The sequence below is a fragment of the Mirounga leonina genome, unplaced genomic scaffold (genome assembly GCF_011800145.1).
Source record: "Mirounga leonina isolate KUSES-001 unplaced genomic scaffold, KU_Mleo_1.0 Mir_418, whole genome shotgun sequence".
NCBI classification, from domain to species: Eukaryota; Metazoa; Chordata; class Mammalia; order Carnivora; family Phocidae; genus Mirounga; species Mirounga leonina.
Genome location: NW_023270739.1, coordinates 30,585,716 through 30,598,909, shown reverse-complemented (window position 1 = coordinate 30,598,909; position 13,194 = coordinate 30,585,716). Strand labels below are relative to the sequence as shown.

Below are 13,194 nucleotides of genomic sequence, written 5' to 3'. Positions count from 1 at the left end.
ATTATTAAGCTTCTAAGAGTAGAGGCATCTGGGAATTTAGTGTGGAATTTAGTAGGAAATTCCTAAATTGACATTCAGTTAGTTTGCTAACTGTGTCTTGGGCACAACACCACCTACTGGCTCCTTTGGAATGAAGTGGATTTCTCTGTACCTGACAAGGGCTGTGAAAGGCTCATGATAGAAGACTCTAGAATTTCTATTTGGAAACATATTTAGTCATGTGCTATATAAATACGGCGCATATATGCCTGAAATTTAAATAATCATCACCAACTGCAATGAACTTTTATGTTTATAAAGCCCATATTTTCAACCAAAATTAACACAAAAACTAACGGGTGCCTGGGTGGCTCAGCCTGTTAAGGCTCTGCCTTAGGCTCAGGTCATGATCCCAGGGTATTGGGATAAGCCCCTCATTAGGCTCCCTGCTCAGCAGGGAGTCTGCTTGTCCCTCTCCCTCTGTCCCTCCCCCTGCTCATGTGCACTCATGTGCACACTTTCTCAAATAAATAAATAAAATATTAAAAAAAAAGACAGAAACTAACAAATGGGTAGAAAAACAGGAAAGAATATTTCAAGTAGTACAACACTAGAAAGGACTTATGATTAAAATACATGTATCTGGCTAGGGTCTGAAACTGAAATGTATTCAATAAAATGTATTTAGTTTTTTGATATAGACAGATGCCTAGGAAAAGAAACATTCATGTTAATATATATCAATTTTTTAATTTATTCACTCAGCAAATATTTATCTGTTCCATATGATTGATCAATATTTATTGTTGGACTAAAGGGACAAAAAGAAAACCCAGTCGTTGGCATTATGGAACTGACTGGTATATAAAAAGGCTTTAAACAAATAAATATACCAATAAATACATTACTACAGATTTTGATAATTTCTGTAAATAAGACTCCAGGTTATTCTTTTTTTTTTTTTTTTTTTAAGATTTTTTATTATTTGACAGAGAGACACAGCGAGAGAGGGAACACCAGCAGGGGGAGTGGGAGAGGGAGAAGCAGGCTTCCCGCTGAGCAGAGAGCCCAATGCGGGGCTCAATGTGGGATGCGGGGCTCAATGCGGGATGCGGGGCTCGATCCCAGGACTCTGGGATCATGACCTCAGCCTAAGGCAGACACTTAACAACTGAGCCACCCCAGCGCCCCACGGTATTCTTTAAAAGGATAATAAGATAGTGGGCTTTAAAGAGATCCCTGGGATGTGAAAAAGCAGTATAATGAACAAGAACTATTTTGAAGTTCCTTTATTTCCTAGGCAATGTATTTTCATATCCATCAGATCTGTAGAGCTACACATAGAATCTCTCAATAGCTCTTCTATTAATTATTTCCCTTGGCTCCGTTATCTCTGAAATCATTCTTTTTCTACTTTCCCTAAGATGTTGTGCAGGCTTTCTGAATTGGTAACATTAGCTACTAACTTTTATTTTGGGTAATTTTCCTATGCGTATCTGTTTGAGCTAGGCCTGAGTGACAGCTTCATGCTCATCGTGTACTTGTTTCTAAAGTAAACTGAAGTTTGTAAAACCAGTGCTCTTCTCTTTCATTGTGGGTCTCTGCTCTGTTCAATGAGAAGAGCACTGAGGGAGTTAAGATGTGTGAACCTGTCTCCTTGGTGTTTCTTCTCCTATCCACTCTGTTCCTTTTGTGAAACTCTTGTCATTATACATAAAGTAAGGATTACTCCTTTTGCTTCTTAGAGCAAGTCCTGGCCAACTGTAATGGGTATACAGATCACCTGGGAATTTGTTAAAATGCTAATTCTGATTCAGTGGGTCTGGTGACCAATCCCAATGTTCTGCATTTTTAAAAAAAAGATTTTATTTATTTGAGAGAGAAAGAGAGAGAACGAAGAGGGGGAGAGGGAGAAGCAGACTCCCCGCTGAGCACGGAGCCCCATGCAGAGCTTGATGCCAGGCTCAGTGTGGGGCTCGATGTGGAGCCCCATCCCAGGACCCTGAGATCGTGAACTGAGCCAAAGGCAGACGCATAACTGACTGAGCTACCCAGGTGCCCCAATGTTCTGCACTTTTGCAGTGCTCCTTGGTTGATGCTGTTGGTGCTGGCCCATGGATTAATATGATTAGAAAAGTTGTAAAAGACACTGTAATCCTCTGACTACTGCTCAAGCAATTATTTCGAACATTTAATTTTTCTTTGAAGCATCAAGTATACAGTATAAAGTTGAAAAATATTTATGAATATGTCTATAAATGCAGAAGTGTTATAAAATACCATCTTGTAATGACCCTGGGAGATGGTTTATATTGGTGTCTTTATTCACTATTGCTACTGACCCATGACTCTCTTACTTTGATTTTCTAGTCTCTTAGCTTCACATCTTTATCCTTATCTTGATCATCCACTGCCATCTTTGGAAGGTCCTTCTAGAGAAGACCTTTAGAAGAGAAGAGTTTACTCCTCTAGAATTTCACCCAGTGATGAATTCATTTTGCTTATATTAATCTCTCACTTTCAGCCTTCAGCACATGAAATCTGGTGTGCCTCTTGACTATACTTCTTTACAATTTGTCAGGCAATAGTGGTTTTCATTACTTGACTGTGGGTGGATGAGTGGGAGGATGGACAAATGGATGAATAAATAAGTCCAACTGAATGTTAGTCTTATCTCCATATTACTGCTAGCTTCACAATTTAGACTCTATTAATTAAAAAGGAAATTAATGTAAAAATTATTTGAGTATAATTCAATAAAGTACTAACAAGCCCTGTATCAAGTAAGATCGGGGTCCTGATTTTATTTCTGCCATTTACTGGTTGTTGGGCAAGGTGCTTGACCTTTTTGAGCTTCAGTTTTGTCTTCTATAAACTGGGAAGAACAATATCTATTGGATAGGATTGTTGAATTTTAAAATAACATATGTGATGAATATAGTCTAGTCTGTTGTCAAACTTGGATCTCAAGCAAAGATTCTTGACAACTAATATATGTATTTTTTCTAGTTTTAGTGTTCTAATTCATTTTTGTTTTATTTTTGCTATCTTGCTACTAATGATAACTTGCTTTAAATAATCATAAAAAAGGTACTGAACTTAAGGATTTTTTAATATGGCTTTATAACATGGCATGAAGGATAACATTTTAGCTGTTGATTAACTTTTAGATAAGAATGTCTCACGTCCCTTATACAAGGCAAATTGTAATAAACTGGTACTGTAATGGTACATGAGCTACTAGAAGTTAGAGGCTGCTTCATTTAATCTAGTAATCATACCTCAGATTCAGTCTCTTTGCAGCTGATTTTTAAAGTATTATTTCTTCAGATTGAAGAGATTTAAGATTTTATCACTGAACAGATGTTCTGCAAAAAGCAAAACCAAGAGTCACTGCTTTCCCTATTTTTGTAATTACAGTTTACCATAAAGGACTGGCACTCCTTGTATTGAACTCAAGAATAATTGAAAGTGAAATCTCTAAAATTACATAGCTATTTTAGGTCATTTTATGTACCATGATCTGTCAAGGATTTAGGGAAATATAGATGATTAAGTAATAAATTGATTTGTTATCTTTTATTAAAATATAATGAACGAGTCATAAGTTCTATAGGTAGAACAGTTCATTTTCAAGAAAATATTAGTTTTTGAAATATCTTTATATTACCCTTTATTAAGGAAAGAAACTATGAATGCTACACTTTAGTTTTGCCATAGGGCAGTTTATCATTCATTTATTTCTGAAGCATTTAGTGAACATCCACTATGCTCCAGTTGCTCTTTTTCAGGCTGCCCATGCAGTGATGAACACATTGTGAGTACTAATTCTATATTGACCTTAATATTTGGAGCATAAAGCAGCTTTATTTATATGGTTACTGTCATGCATGTATCCATAAATGATTAATATAAAAATTAATTTTGATCTCATATGTTTGGAAAAACCAAGGGTAAGATAGATAATAAATTACTGTACCATAAGGAAATTTTAAAAATCTTCCATAAAAGGGAGGAGGAAATATTATGAAATGCCTTATATTCAAAAGTAGATACCATTAATAAGGACGCTGCAGTGTTTGTCACTCCTATACTGTAATTAAACTAAGCTAGAGAAATTACCACATCATAAAAACTAGAACGTAACCGTTTACATAGGTGACTTTAAGCAGCATATGATTACGTCAGGCAGGATAATATAAATTAGAAGGTAGAGGAGCATTTGTTACTATAAAGCTACAGTTGTGGAGTTTTTGGTTTTTAAGTGCTTAGTTCTAAATAGCGTGTTCACTTGTTAGTATACAGCTAGCTTCCCAGTTACAGAATTTATAGGTTCTCTTTGTGGACAAATTAAATGGGTAATACACAGTGGTTTTCTTGACACAAATGGATGAATATTTTTCTTTCTGAAAAACCATAAAATATACATTTGCTTCAAAAGTAATTTTAGACTATGAATAACTGAGAAATTCCTGAAATAATTATGAAATGAGAAACTTATTCACCTGAAGTTTGAAAAATATTGTTTATTACTTTTTCTACTCAAAGCCAAGGAGTGGACTTAATCCCTTCTTTATATCTCCAGGAACATATGGTCTTCCCATTCACTTACATAAATATGTAAATTTGAAACTTTTAGTTTAATTTAGTGCACAGGAAATGACCGAATGAAGAGGAGTTACTGTACTTAAGACTCTTACTTTTTCTAGCCTTTTCTGAAGCAATAATGCTTTCAATTTCAGTAGAACATTTTTTAAATTTCTGTTTCAGTATGATATATACTAGACTCTTCCTATAAAGCTAATAATATTAAAATTGTTTTTCAGTACATGGGAAACCCGGCCTTAGGATTTTTGATATGACAATATGAAAGTATTCTTACTATAAAATGATTTAACATATATAGTTTTTAAGATTTATTTATTTATTTATTTATTTATTTGACAGAGAGAGATACAGCGAGAGAGAGGAAACACAAGTGGGGGGGGTGGAAGAGGGAGAAGCAGGCCTGCCGCCGAGCAGGGAGCCCGATGCAGGGCTCGATCATGACCTGAGCCGAAGGCAGACGCTCAACGACTGAGCCACCCAGGCGCCCCTTAACATATATAGTTATTTCAGTGCATGGACTTAATTATAGTGAAGAACCAACATACTATATTTATTTCTCTGCCATTTTCTTTATATTAGAGCTCTTGAGTTTAATAAGTAGAGTTCTTTTCAGTAATCTGAAACTATTCCTGTTATCTGACATATTCTTGTGCAACTATAAGTGTAGTCCTTACTATATATACTGTAGAGTTGAGTACATTCTTTGATACTGAATTTTCTTTAGTTAAAAAGACTAAAACCAAAACAGTAGAAAAATTCTTTAAGAAAAAAGCTTTGTGAAGTATTGAGTCCACAGTGATATTTCAATAATAAGAAATCTCATAATATGGTCTTCAAAGTGTTTGAAAATACAGAAAAAAATACCATTCATGCTATGTTATATTACAGATTCTATATGCTCTAGGTATATTACATTATTCAACAGTAAGGAATGATTCATACCAGTAAGGAATGATTCACACCAGCAGACTTATAATAGAAAGCTATTTTTATTATATGGTTTAATTATTATTGCATGGTCCTATTTATTACAGGTTCTATAATTTCTCAAACTTTCTTTGTTTTTGGAAGGTAGTTGAGCCATTTTAATTAAATCATGGCAGGTTGGACACAGAATCTACCCCCTGACATATTGTGGCTCCTGTTAGTATCCAGGTATTCTTAGGATACTGTCAAACACAGATCTTAAGCATTTATGTAGTACAATCTTGAAAACAGTGCCAAAATAATTCACACAGAAAGTGAATTTGGTGAAAAATCAGCGAGTGAGCTAATAGATGGTTATATTATTGCTTCTATGCATATTACTTTTGAACTTGAATTGGTCATGGATGATAGCATTATTTTGCCTTTCTATGTGAGGAACAAAGGAGGCCCAGATAGATTAATTGAAAGTGAATTGTTAACAAATGCAATTTTCAGTATATATCATTAGTTTTTTTGATGAATTTTTAAAAAGAATTTTGCAAGGCTGATATAGTTTATATTCATTATTGTTAGATAATGTTATGTACTCCCATTTTCTTGAATTCTGTAGGTCACAACAGTTACATTTCAAGATTTGCCAGGTTGTAGTCTCTCCACACTAGCAGAGTGTCCAAATCTTCAGTTTTTGTCTCTTCGACGCTGTGGGTTGATTTCTTTGCACAGCCTGAGTAACTGCAAAAACCTGAAGCACATTGATGCCCAGGTATGTCCCTGTTCTCCTCATTGTTTATCCTATAATAAAATAGAAAATGGATTTATGTTTATATTTCAGCAATGACAATTTTGAAGAAATAGTTACTATGTTAACCTGTAACTTGGGTTCTAAAGATGTCAAGGATCAAACAAAATTTGTGAGAACCATTGAGGAAAGAGGATTAGGAAGTATGGCCTGGAAAATCACTTATCTCTATTTGCAGATGATGTAGTTATTGTCTTTGTTACTTTTTGCTGTATGACAAATGACATTACTTAGTAAATTAAAACAACCACCAATTTAATTGCTCATGGTTCTGTGGGCCAGCCATGAATTGAGGCCAGGCTTGTCTGGGTCTTCTGCTTCGTGTTTTGTTGCCTGGGTCTTTTACGTAATTTGAAGTGGGGGCTGGAATGTCCAAAATGCCTTATTTGTCTGGTGCCTTGGGAGGTTAGAATTTCAATCTCTCTTTCTTTCCTTCTCTCTCTTTCTCTCTCTCTCTGTGTCTGTGTCTCTGTCTCTTCCATTTTGGGGCTTCTCTACAGAGTGACCTAATCCCAAGAGTGAGCATTCCAAAAAGACAAGCTCCAATATGCAAGTGTTTATCAAGCATCTGCTGGCATCATGCTAGCTAATGTTCTATTGGCCAAACCTGACTTTGTGTGGGAGGGAGCTGGGTGGATTTGTGCATATTGGGTTGTGAGGTTTATTGGGGCCTATCAAAGTAACAGTCTACCACAATCTACCCTCTGGCTCCTAAGGAGTCACATCCTTCCCACATTCAAAATACATTCATGTTCCAGAGACCTCCAAGTCTCATCATCTTGTGGCGTCAGACTTAGACTTGAAAAACAAAATTTCCTCTTCTAAATCAGATCCAAGTGGAAATGATCTGCTCAGATAGAGTTCTTTCAACTCAGAGATCTGTGAGATAAAATGAAAAGTATCTTCTCTCCTCCTGTTCCCCCGCCCACACACACACACACTCACATACAGTGGTGAGATAGGCTTGATTAATTACAATAGCTATTCCCATTCACAATGAAAGAAAATAAGAAGCTCATGGTGTCCCTATTCCATAGCTGAGCACATATCATTTCCTTAATAAGGACTCGGTTCTGCTCAATGAAAATGGTTTTCTATGACCCTTGGTTCTGCCCACTGGGGTTTTGACATTTTCAAGGAATACTTCTTTTTCCATAAGATGTACTATTTGCAGCTGAGAATTTTCCTGAGCCTGTTTCGTTTCCCATAGTAGATGGGGTGGGGGTGGGGGGCGGGTAGGCTAGAAGCTTCTTTTCATTTGACTTACATTCTTTTCAGTTCACACAGTCCGTGTTTCCACCAACATGATTTTCTTTGAAAACTTTGTGGATTTCTTATGCTTCTTATTAAGTTCCCTCCATTAGACAATGGCTATGCTTATAAATATTTTTGAGAGGGATGCCGTGGGACTACACACAAGATTCTTAAAAGCCTATTTATTTTTCTGAGGTCTTAAAAAATAAAATTGCTGTTACATCCTAGACATGATCTTGACACTGAAACCAATATTATATATTGCAGAGATATGTATGTGTAGTAAAAGTATAAAACTGTACATGAGATTCATACCTAATTCACAATATTGGTGTTCTTTGGAGAGGAAGGGAGCAAAAGGGACTGAGGAAGGGGAAATAGGGAGATTTCAACTTTTTCAGTGTTTGGTTTCTGTAACAGTTTTAAAGCAACTATGACCTAGTGTTCATTTTTGTTCATTTAGATTGTTTGAAATCTTTTGTTACATGATCTTCTGTATTTTCTGTATTTTCAAAGATTAATAAATATAAAATCAGTTAATTATTAGGTTACTTAATATTTTCATCTAGATAGTATAACATTCTGCATATTTGCCTTAAAAGTCAGAGATTCAGTTATTTACTTGGAGATCCTCTCTCATCCTTCCTCTTTTTGTAAGCTTTAAATGTTCCATTAATAAGTTGTTGAACTAAAACTAATGACATTTGTTCTTTGTCTTAGGAAAACCATATTGAGACTATCAATTGTGAAAATTTGGAAAATCTCTGTGTTGTTCTTCTTAATAAAAATCAACTGACTTCTTTTCATGGTTTGGATGGCTGTACTAATATCCAAAATCTTGAACTCTCACATAATAAAATCACTCGAATTGGTAAGAACAAGGGAATTTGAATTTATTGACATTTATTTCTCATGATTACATTTTGTTTCATTTATTCCTTTTCAAGAATAGGCCGCCATTATTAATTATTTTATTTATGCCATACTTATTTAATCTTTTATCCAAATGCATGAAAGAAATAAGATTATTTTTAGTATATATAAAGGAAATATGCTCTCACCACTGGCAAATGGCTAGTTATCAGTGGCTCCTTAAATTAGTATATTCACTAACCTATTCCTTTTTTTCTAACTAGTGGTCATCTGAGCTCTACTGGAGACTATAATACCCTGGTTCTGTGCCATCATATTTTTATGGATTTTGTGCTTTCTGCACTTAGAAACTGTCATATCTGTTTCCTAAAAATCCCTGTCATCACTCCTTTCCTTGCTTTCTACACTGCTTGTACTAACCTTTCCTTTTTTAGATAAGGCATGAAAGAAAGAATTCATCGGTTTGAATCTCCCTAATCTTTTCCATCTCTCCATCTGTGTATCTGTATCCCTATTTATCTATATCTGTTTCCACCCTCATACTTTATAATCCATATAATTCAGCAATGAAAATGTCTTTTCTTAAGGCCAGTCCTGTTTTCTATAAATATAATTGTCAGTCTCCTCTGATGCTTAATCACCTGTCATATGTGAAACAGTTCCTTTGCCATTTACTTCTACCATAGCCTCATCTCTCTTACCCTTTGCTGTCAAGTTTTGTGAAAGTATTCTGTTCATGCTTTCATTTTTTAGTACCCAACTTCTCTCTTCTTCCTACTGAAACTCAACTTCAACTTACCGCTATACTGTTAGCAGTGTGATAATTCTAAAGTAAAAATCTCATTATATTTCTTACTACCTGGCTTAAAATTCTGTTATTTTTTATTTAAATTTGTGAGATTCTCAAGGGACTTGATAGGAGCTTAAATAATGGTTAATGAATTATCAAGGATTGCTAAAAAGTCAGGAACTAGATAAAAATTTAACTCTGGTACAATACTAATAGCTTAAATTTTTGGACACCTAAAAGGTACTATCTTTTCTACCTCCTCATCCTAAAATTTATTTATTTATTTTTTTCCTCATCCTAAAATTATTAGGAAACATGGTCTGGACTGAAATTTCAGGGAGTGGGATGGGAGTAGATGGGGTAGTGGAAGTAAGTTCACTTTTCCCATTTGATTTAATTTTATTTTTGATATATAAAACAAATATATGTTTCAAAGCCAAACTACATTTAAAAAGGCATACTCAAAGAGATTGATCTTTCATCCCTGTCCTTTTCACTCTGTTCTCCGATATACTTTTATATATAGATGTTTTTGTATATATGCACATATAACATCTATATATGTATTTAATAAGATATGTATCACTTATGTGTATGTTTGTACATACAAATATATACACATATATCTAAGAAATATATGCATATATACTAATCCTAATTCTAGGATTAAAATATAGAATATAGAATATTTTAAGTACTGTCCTTTATCTTGCTTTTTTTTCACTTAACAACATGTTATGGAGTTCAGAGCATTCTTTTTCCATGGCTTCATAGTCTTCGATTTTGTGGATCAATCAGGTTTTATTCCACTGGTTCCTGATTGATCAACATTGGATGGTTTCCGGTCTTCCACATTTGCCATAATAAGTAATCTGATACTTTTATCATTTTATACTTTACCAGTTATATCTTTAGATTAATTTTCTGCAATGTATATTGCTGGTGCAAAGGACATCTGTAATTTAGGAAAATAGTGCCAGGCACATTTTATGGGTTAAACGATTTTGCACTCCTACCACTAATACACATTAATGCCAGTTTCTTCCACTTTTCTTCTATTATTTTGTTCCTTCTATTTCTGAGTTAAATATTTAATTTTTAAAAAATTTTTATTCTTGGGATGCCTGGGTGGCTCAGTCGGTTAAGCGTCTGCCTTCAGCTCAGGTCATGATCCCAGGGTCCTGGGATCGAGTTCCGCATCAGGCTCCCTGCTTGGCGGGGAGCCTGCTTCTCCCGCTCCCACTCGCCCTGCTCGTGTTCCCTTTCTCGCTGTGTCTCTCTCTGTCAAATAAATAAATAAAATCCTTAAAAAAAAATTTTATTCTTTTTCACTCTTGTTAACATAAATACTTAAGTCTATAAATTTTTCTGTGAGCACTGCTTCGTCCGTAACTTCTGTGTTTTCATCAGTTCTACAATTTTATGACGTATTTTGCCTTTTAGCTAAGATTTAAAATTTCTGTATGATAAGACCATTTTGTGTTGTTGCTGTTATTCTTTTTAGTTTTATTGCATTATAGTGAGAGAATTATCTTTATGCCATTTCTGCTTTTTGGAACTTATTGTGATTTTCTAATATATGGTCAATTTTCAGGAATGTTTCATGTGTACGTGAAAAGAGGTCATTGTGTTTTTAATTGGAATATAGAGTTTATATTTTTATCTTTATGATCTACCTTGGTGATCATTTGTTTTAGATCTTCATAGACTGAGTTGAGCTGGTATAAATATGTTTATTATTAATCAGCCTATTTCTTTTTGTATATATATTTTTATATATTTTATATATCCTTTGGTTTCCATTTTTTGAGTGTTGCTCCATGCTGTTTTGTAGATATTCTTTTTTTTTTTTTAAGATTTTTTTTTTAATTTATTTATTAGAGAGAGAGAGAGTGAGAGAGAGAGCACAAGAGGGGGAAGGGTTAGAGGGAGAAGCAGACTCCCCGCCGAGCAGGGAGCCCGATGTGGGACTCGATCCCGGGACTCCGGGATCATGACCTGAGCCGAAGGCAGTCGCTTAACCAACTGAGCCACCCAGGCGCCCTGTTTTGTAGATATTCTTAACTGTGTTATCTATGTGTCCTTCTTTGTCTCTTTAATGTTTTGAGACTAAATTCTACCTTGCCTGACAACATTTTTTTGTTTGTTTGTATTTGCCTACTTGGCCATAAAAAAAAAAAAACCCACAAAACTTTAGAAACACTTTGTTTTAGGTGTGTACTTATACACAGCATAGATTTGGGTTTTATTTTTTGATCCAATTTTAAATGTTTTTGTTTCATATAGAGCATGGCCAATTGCATTTGTAATTCAACTTACATCCTTGGTGTTAGTACTGTCATCCCACTTGGGATGATGTTCCCTTTCTGGAAGAATGCCTTGTTGATATTACCTGGGTTCTTCCACCACTGGAGCACCTCCATTTCTTATTTATCCATCCAGTTTCCATGGGATTCCTTCTGTACCAGTGTGGATTTAGCCTGGATTGTGTTGGTCATGGATACTTAACTACCCCACTTAGAAAAATTCAGCTTGTAATTTCTTCCTCTCCCATTTACACTGGAAATATGATAGATTGGGGTATTTTTATTTATTGTTGTTTGTTATGAATTTCTAGAGGAGTTATGGGGAAAGTTGGATCAAGGCAGTCACTGTCATCTCTGATTTTTTTTTTTAATATGGGAAAATTATAGTTGTTTTCACAAAGCAAGCTTTTACAGACATTTCAAGGCACACTTTTGAAAATAAAATGTGTAATATTCTTTAATGTGTTTATTTGCCTGTGTGTCTGTGCTGCTTGCTTTGGGACTACTCATATTTTCTTCTGTATGGAAATAGTGATACTTTTGATACAATTTTTTATTTTAAAATTTCAGTTTAAAAGACAGAAATAATTTTGTTGTTGTTGGAATGAAGGCAAGTGCATTGATAATGCATGTTGCTATATTGGCACACACTGAAGCAAGCTTAAAAAAAAGAAAAAGGCTGATTGTGAGAAGAAATGCTTCACCTCCCATTCACTTCATTTTCATTGCCAGCAGGGCTGTATGGGATTTCTTGTAACCAGTGGATTTCCTGGGATAGGATATCTGCAAGATTTATGTGGAAACTGCCATAGTATTAATTGATGTACTTGAGGTATCTTTATGTAGTACAGAGCAAATAAGGTAAAAGACATCTTTGCTGTCTGTTGGGTACAATGAAAACACTGTATTTATTGAGTGTGAGAAGAGTGTACATGAAAAAGTAGATTTTCTGAAGACTGTTTTGAGTCTGTTTTTCATCTTCAGGAACTGCTTACAGAGATTCTGGTTGAGCTAAAGGAAAAGCATAGATTTTGTCTTTCAATGATGTATTGATGCTAAGAACTCTTATGAAGGGGCACAAAGATAGATTTGTGTTTATAAGTTAATAGGTTACTATTCCATGCTATAATATTTCTTAAGGAGGTGAAATAAAATTGGAAGCAATACCATGTATTCTACATTTGTAGTTTCAAGTTTAATTTGTTCCCAATTCTTACTAAGCTGTAGTTATTGCAGTAGCTAATATGTAGGATTAGCTTTCATTACTTTTTATTAGAAAACATTAATGCACATTTTTATTTGAATTTCATTCCACTTAAGTGAATCAGAATAGGAACTGTGTCAGTCTGTTTAAGGCAATTCATTTGAAGTTATTTATGCTAAATGTTTTCCATTCTAATGAAACTGTTTAATTACAGAAATAGAAACACAATGTAAAGTATACTTTTTAAAAGTAACAACTTAAATAAAATGTAATTCTATACATTGAAAGTTATGTAAAGTTAATTATGTATTTTTAATTTAGTAAAAATTATGTTTAATTTAATGTTTAAACATATTGTGTGCTGTGGCTAATTTAAAGACTACCACATAACATTTTAATATTATTTTTTATAATTGGTTCTATTTGGGTAGCACGTTTTTGATTATAGAATATT

At 34.3% G+C, this 13,194-nt stretch overlaps 1 protein-coding gene across 1 annotated transcript in view; it reads left to right on the top strand.

The window, feature by feature from the left end:
* LRRIQ1 (leucine rich repeats and IQ motif containing 1) overlaps nt 1-13,194 on the top strand; it is a 202,657-nt gene that overhangs the window by 20,283 nt on the left and 169,180 nt on the right. The window contains 2 exon segments of the mRNA XM_034987248.1: nt 6,125-6,277; nt 8,288-8,438. Of these exon segments, the coding sequence (XP_034843139.1) occupies nt 6,125-6,277; nt 8,288-8,438 (304 nt within the window).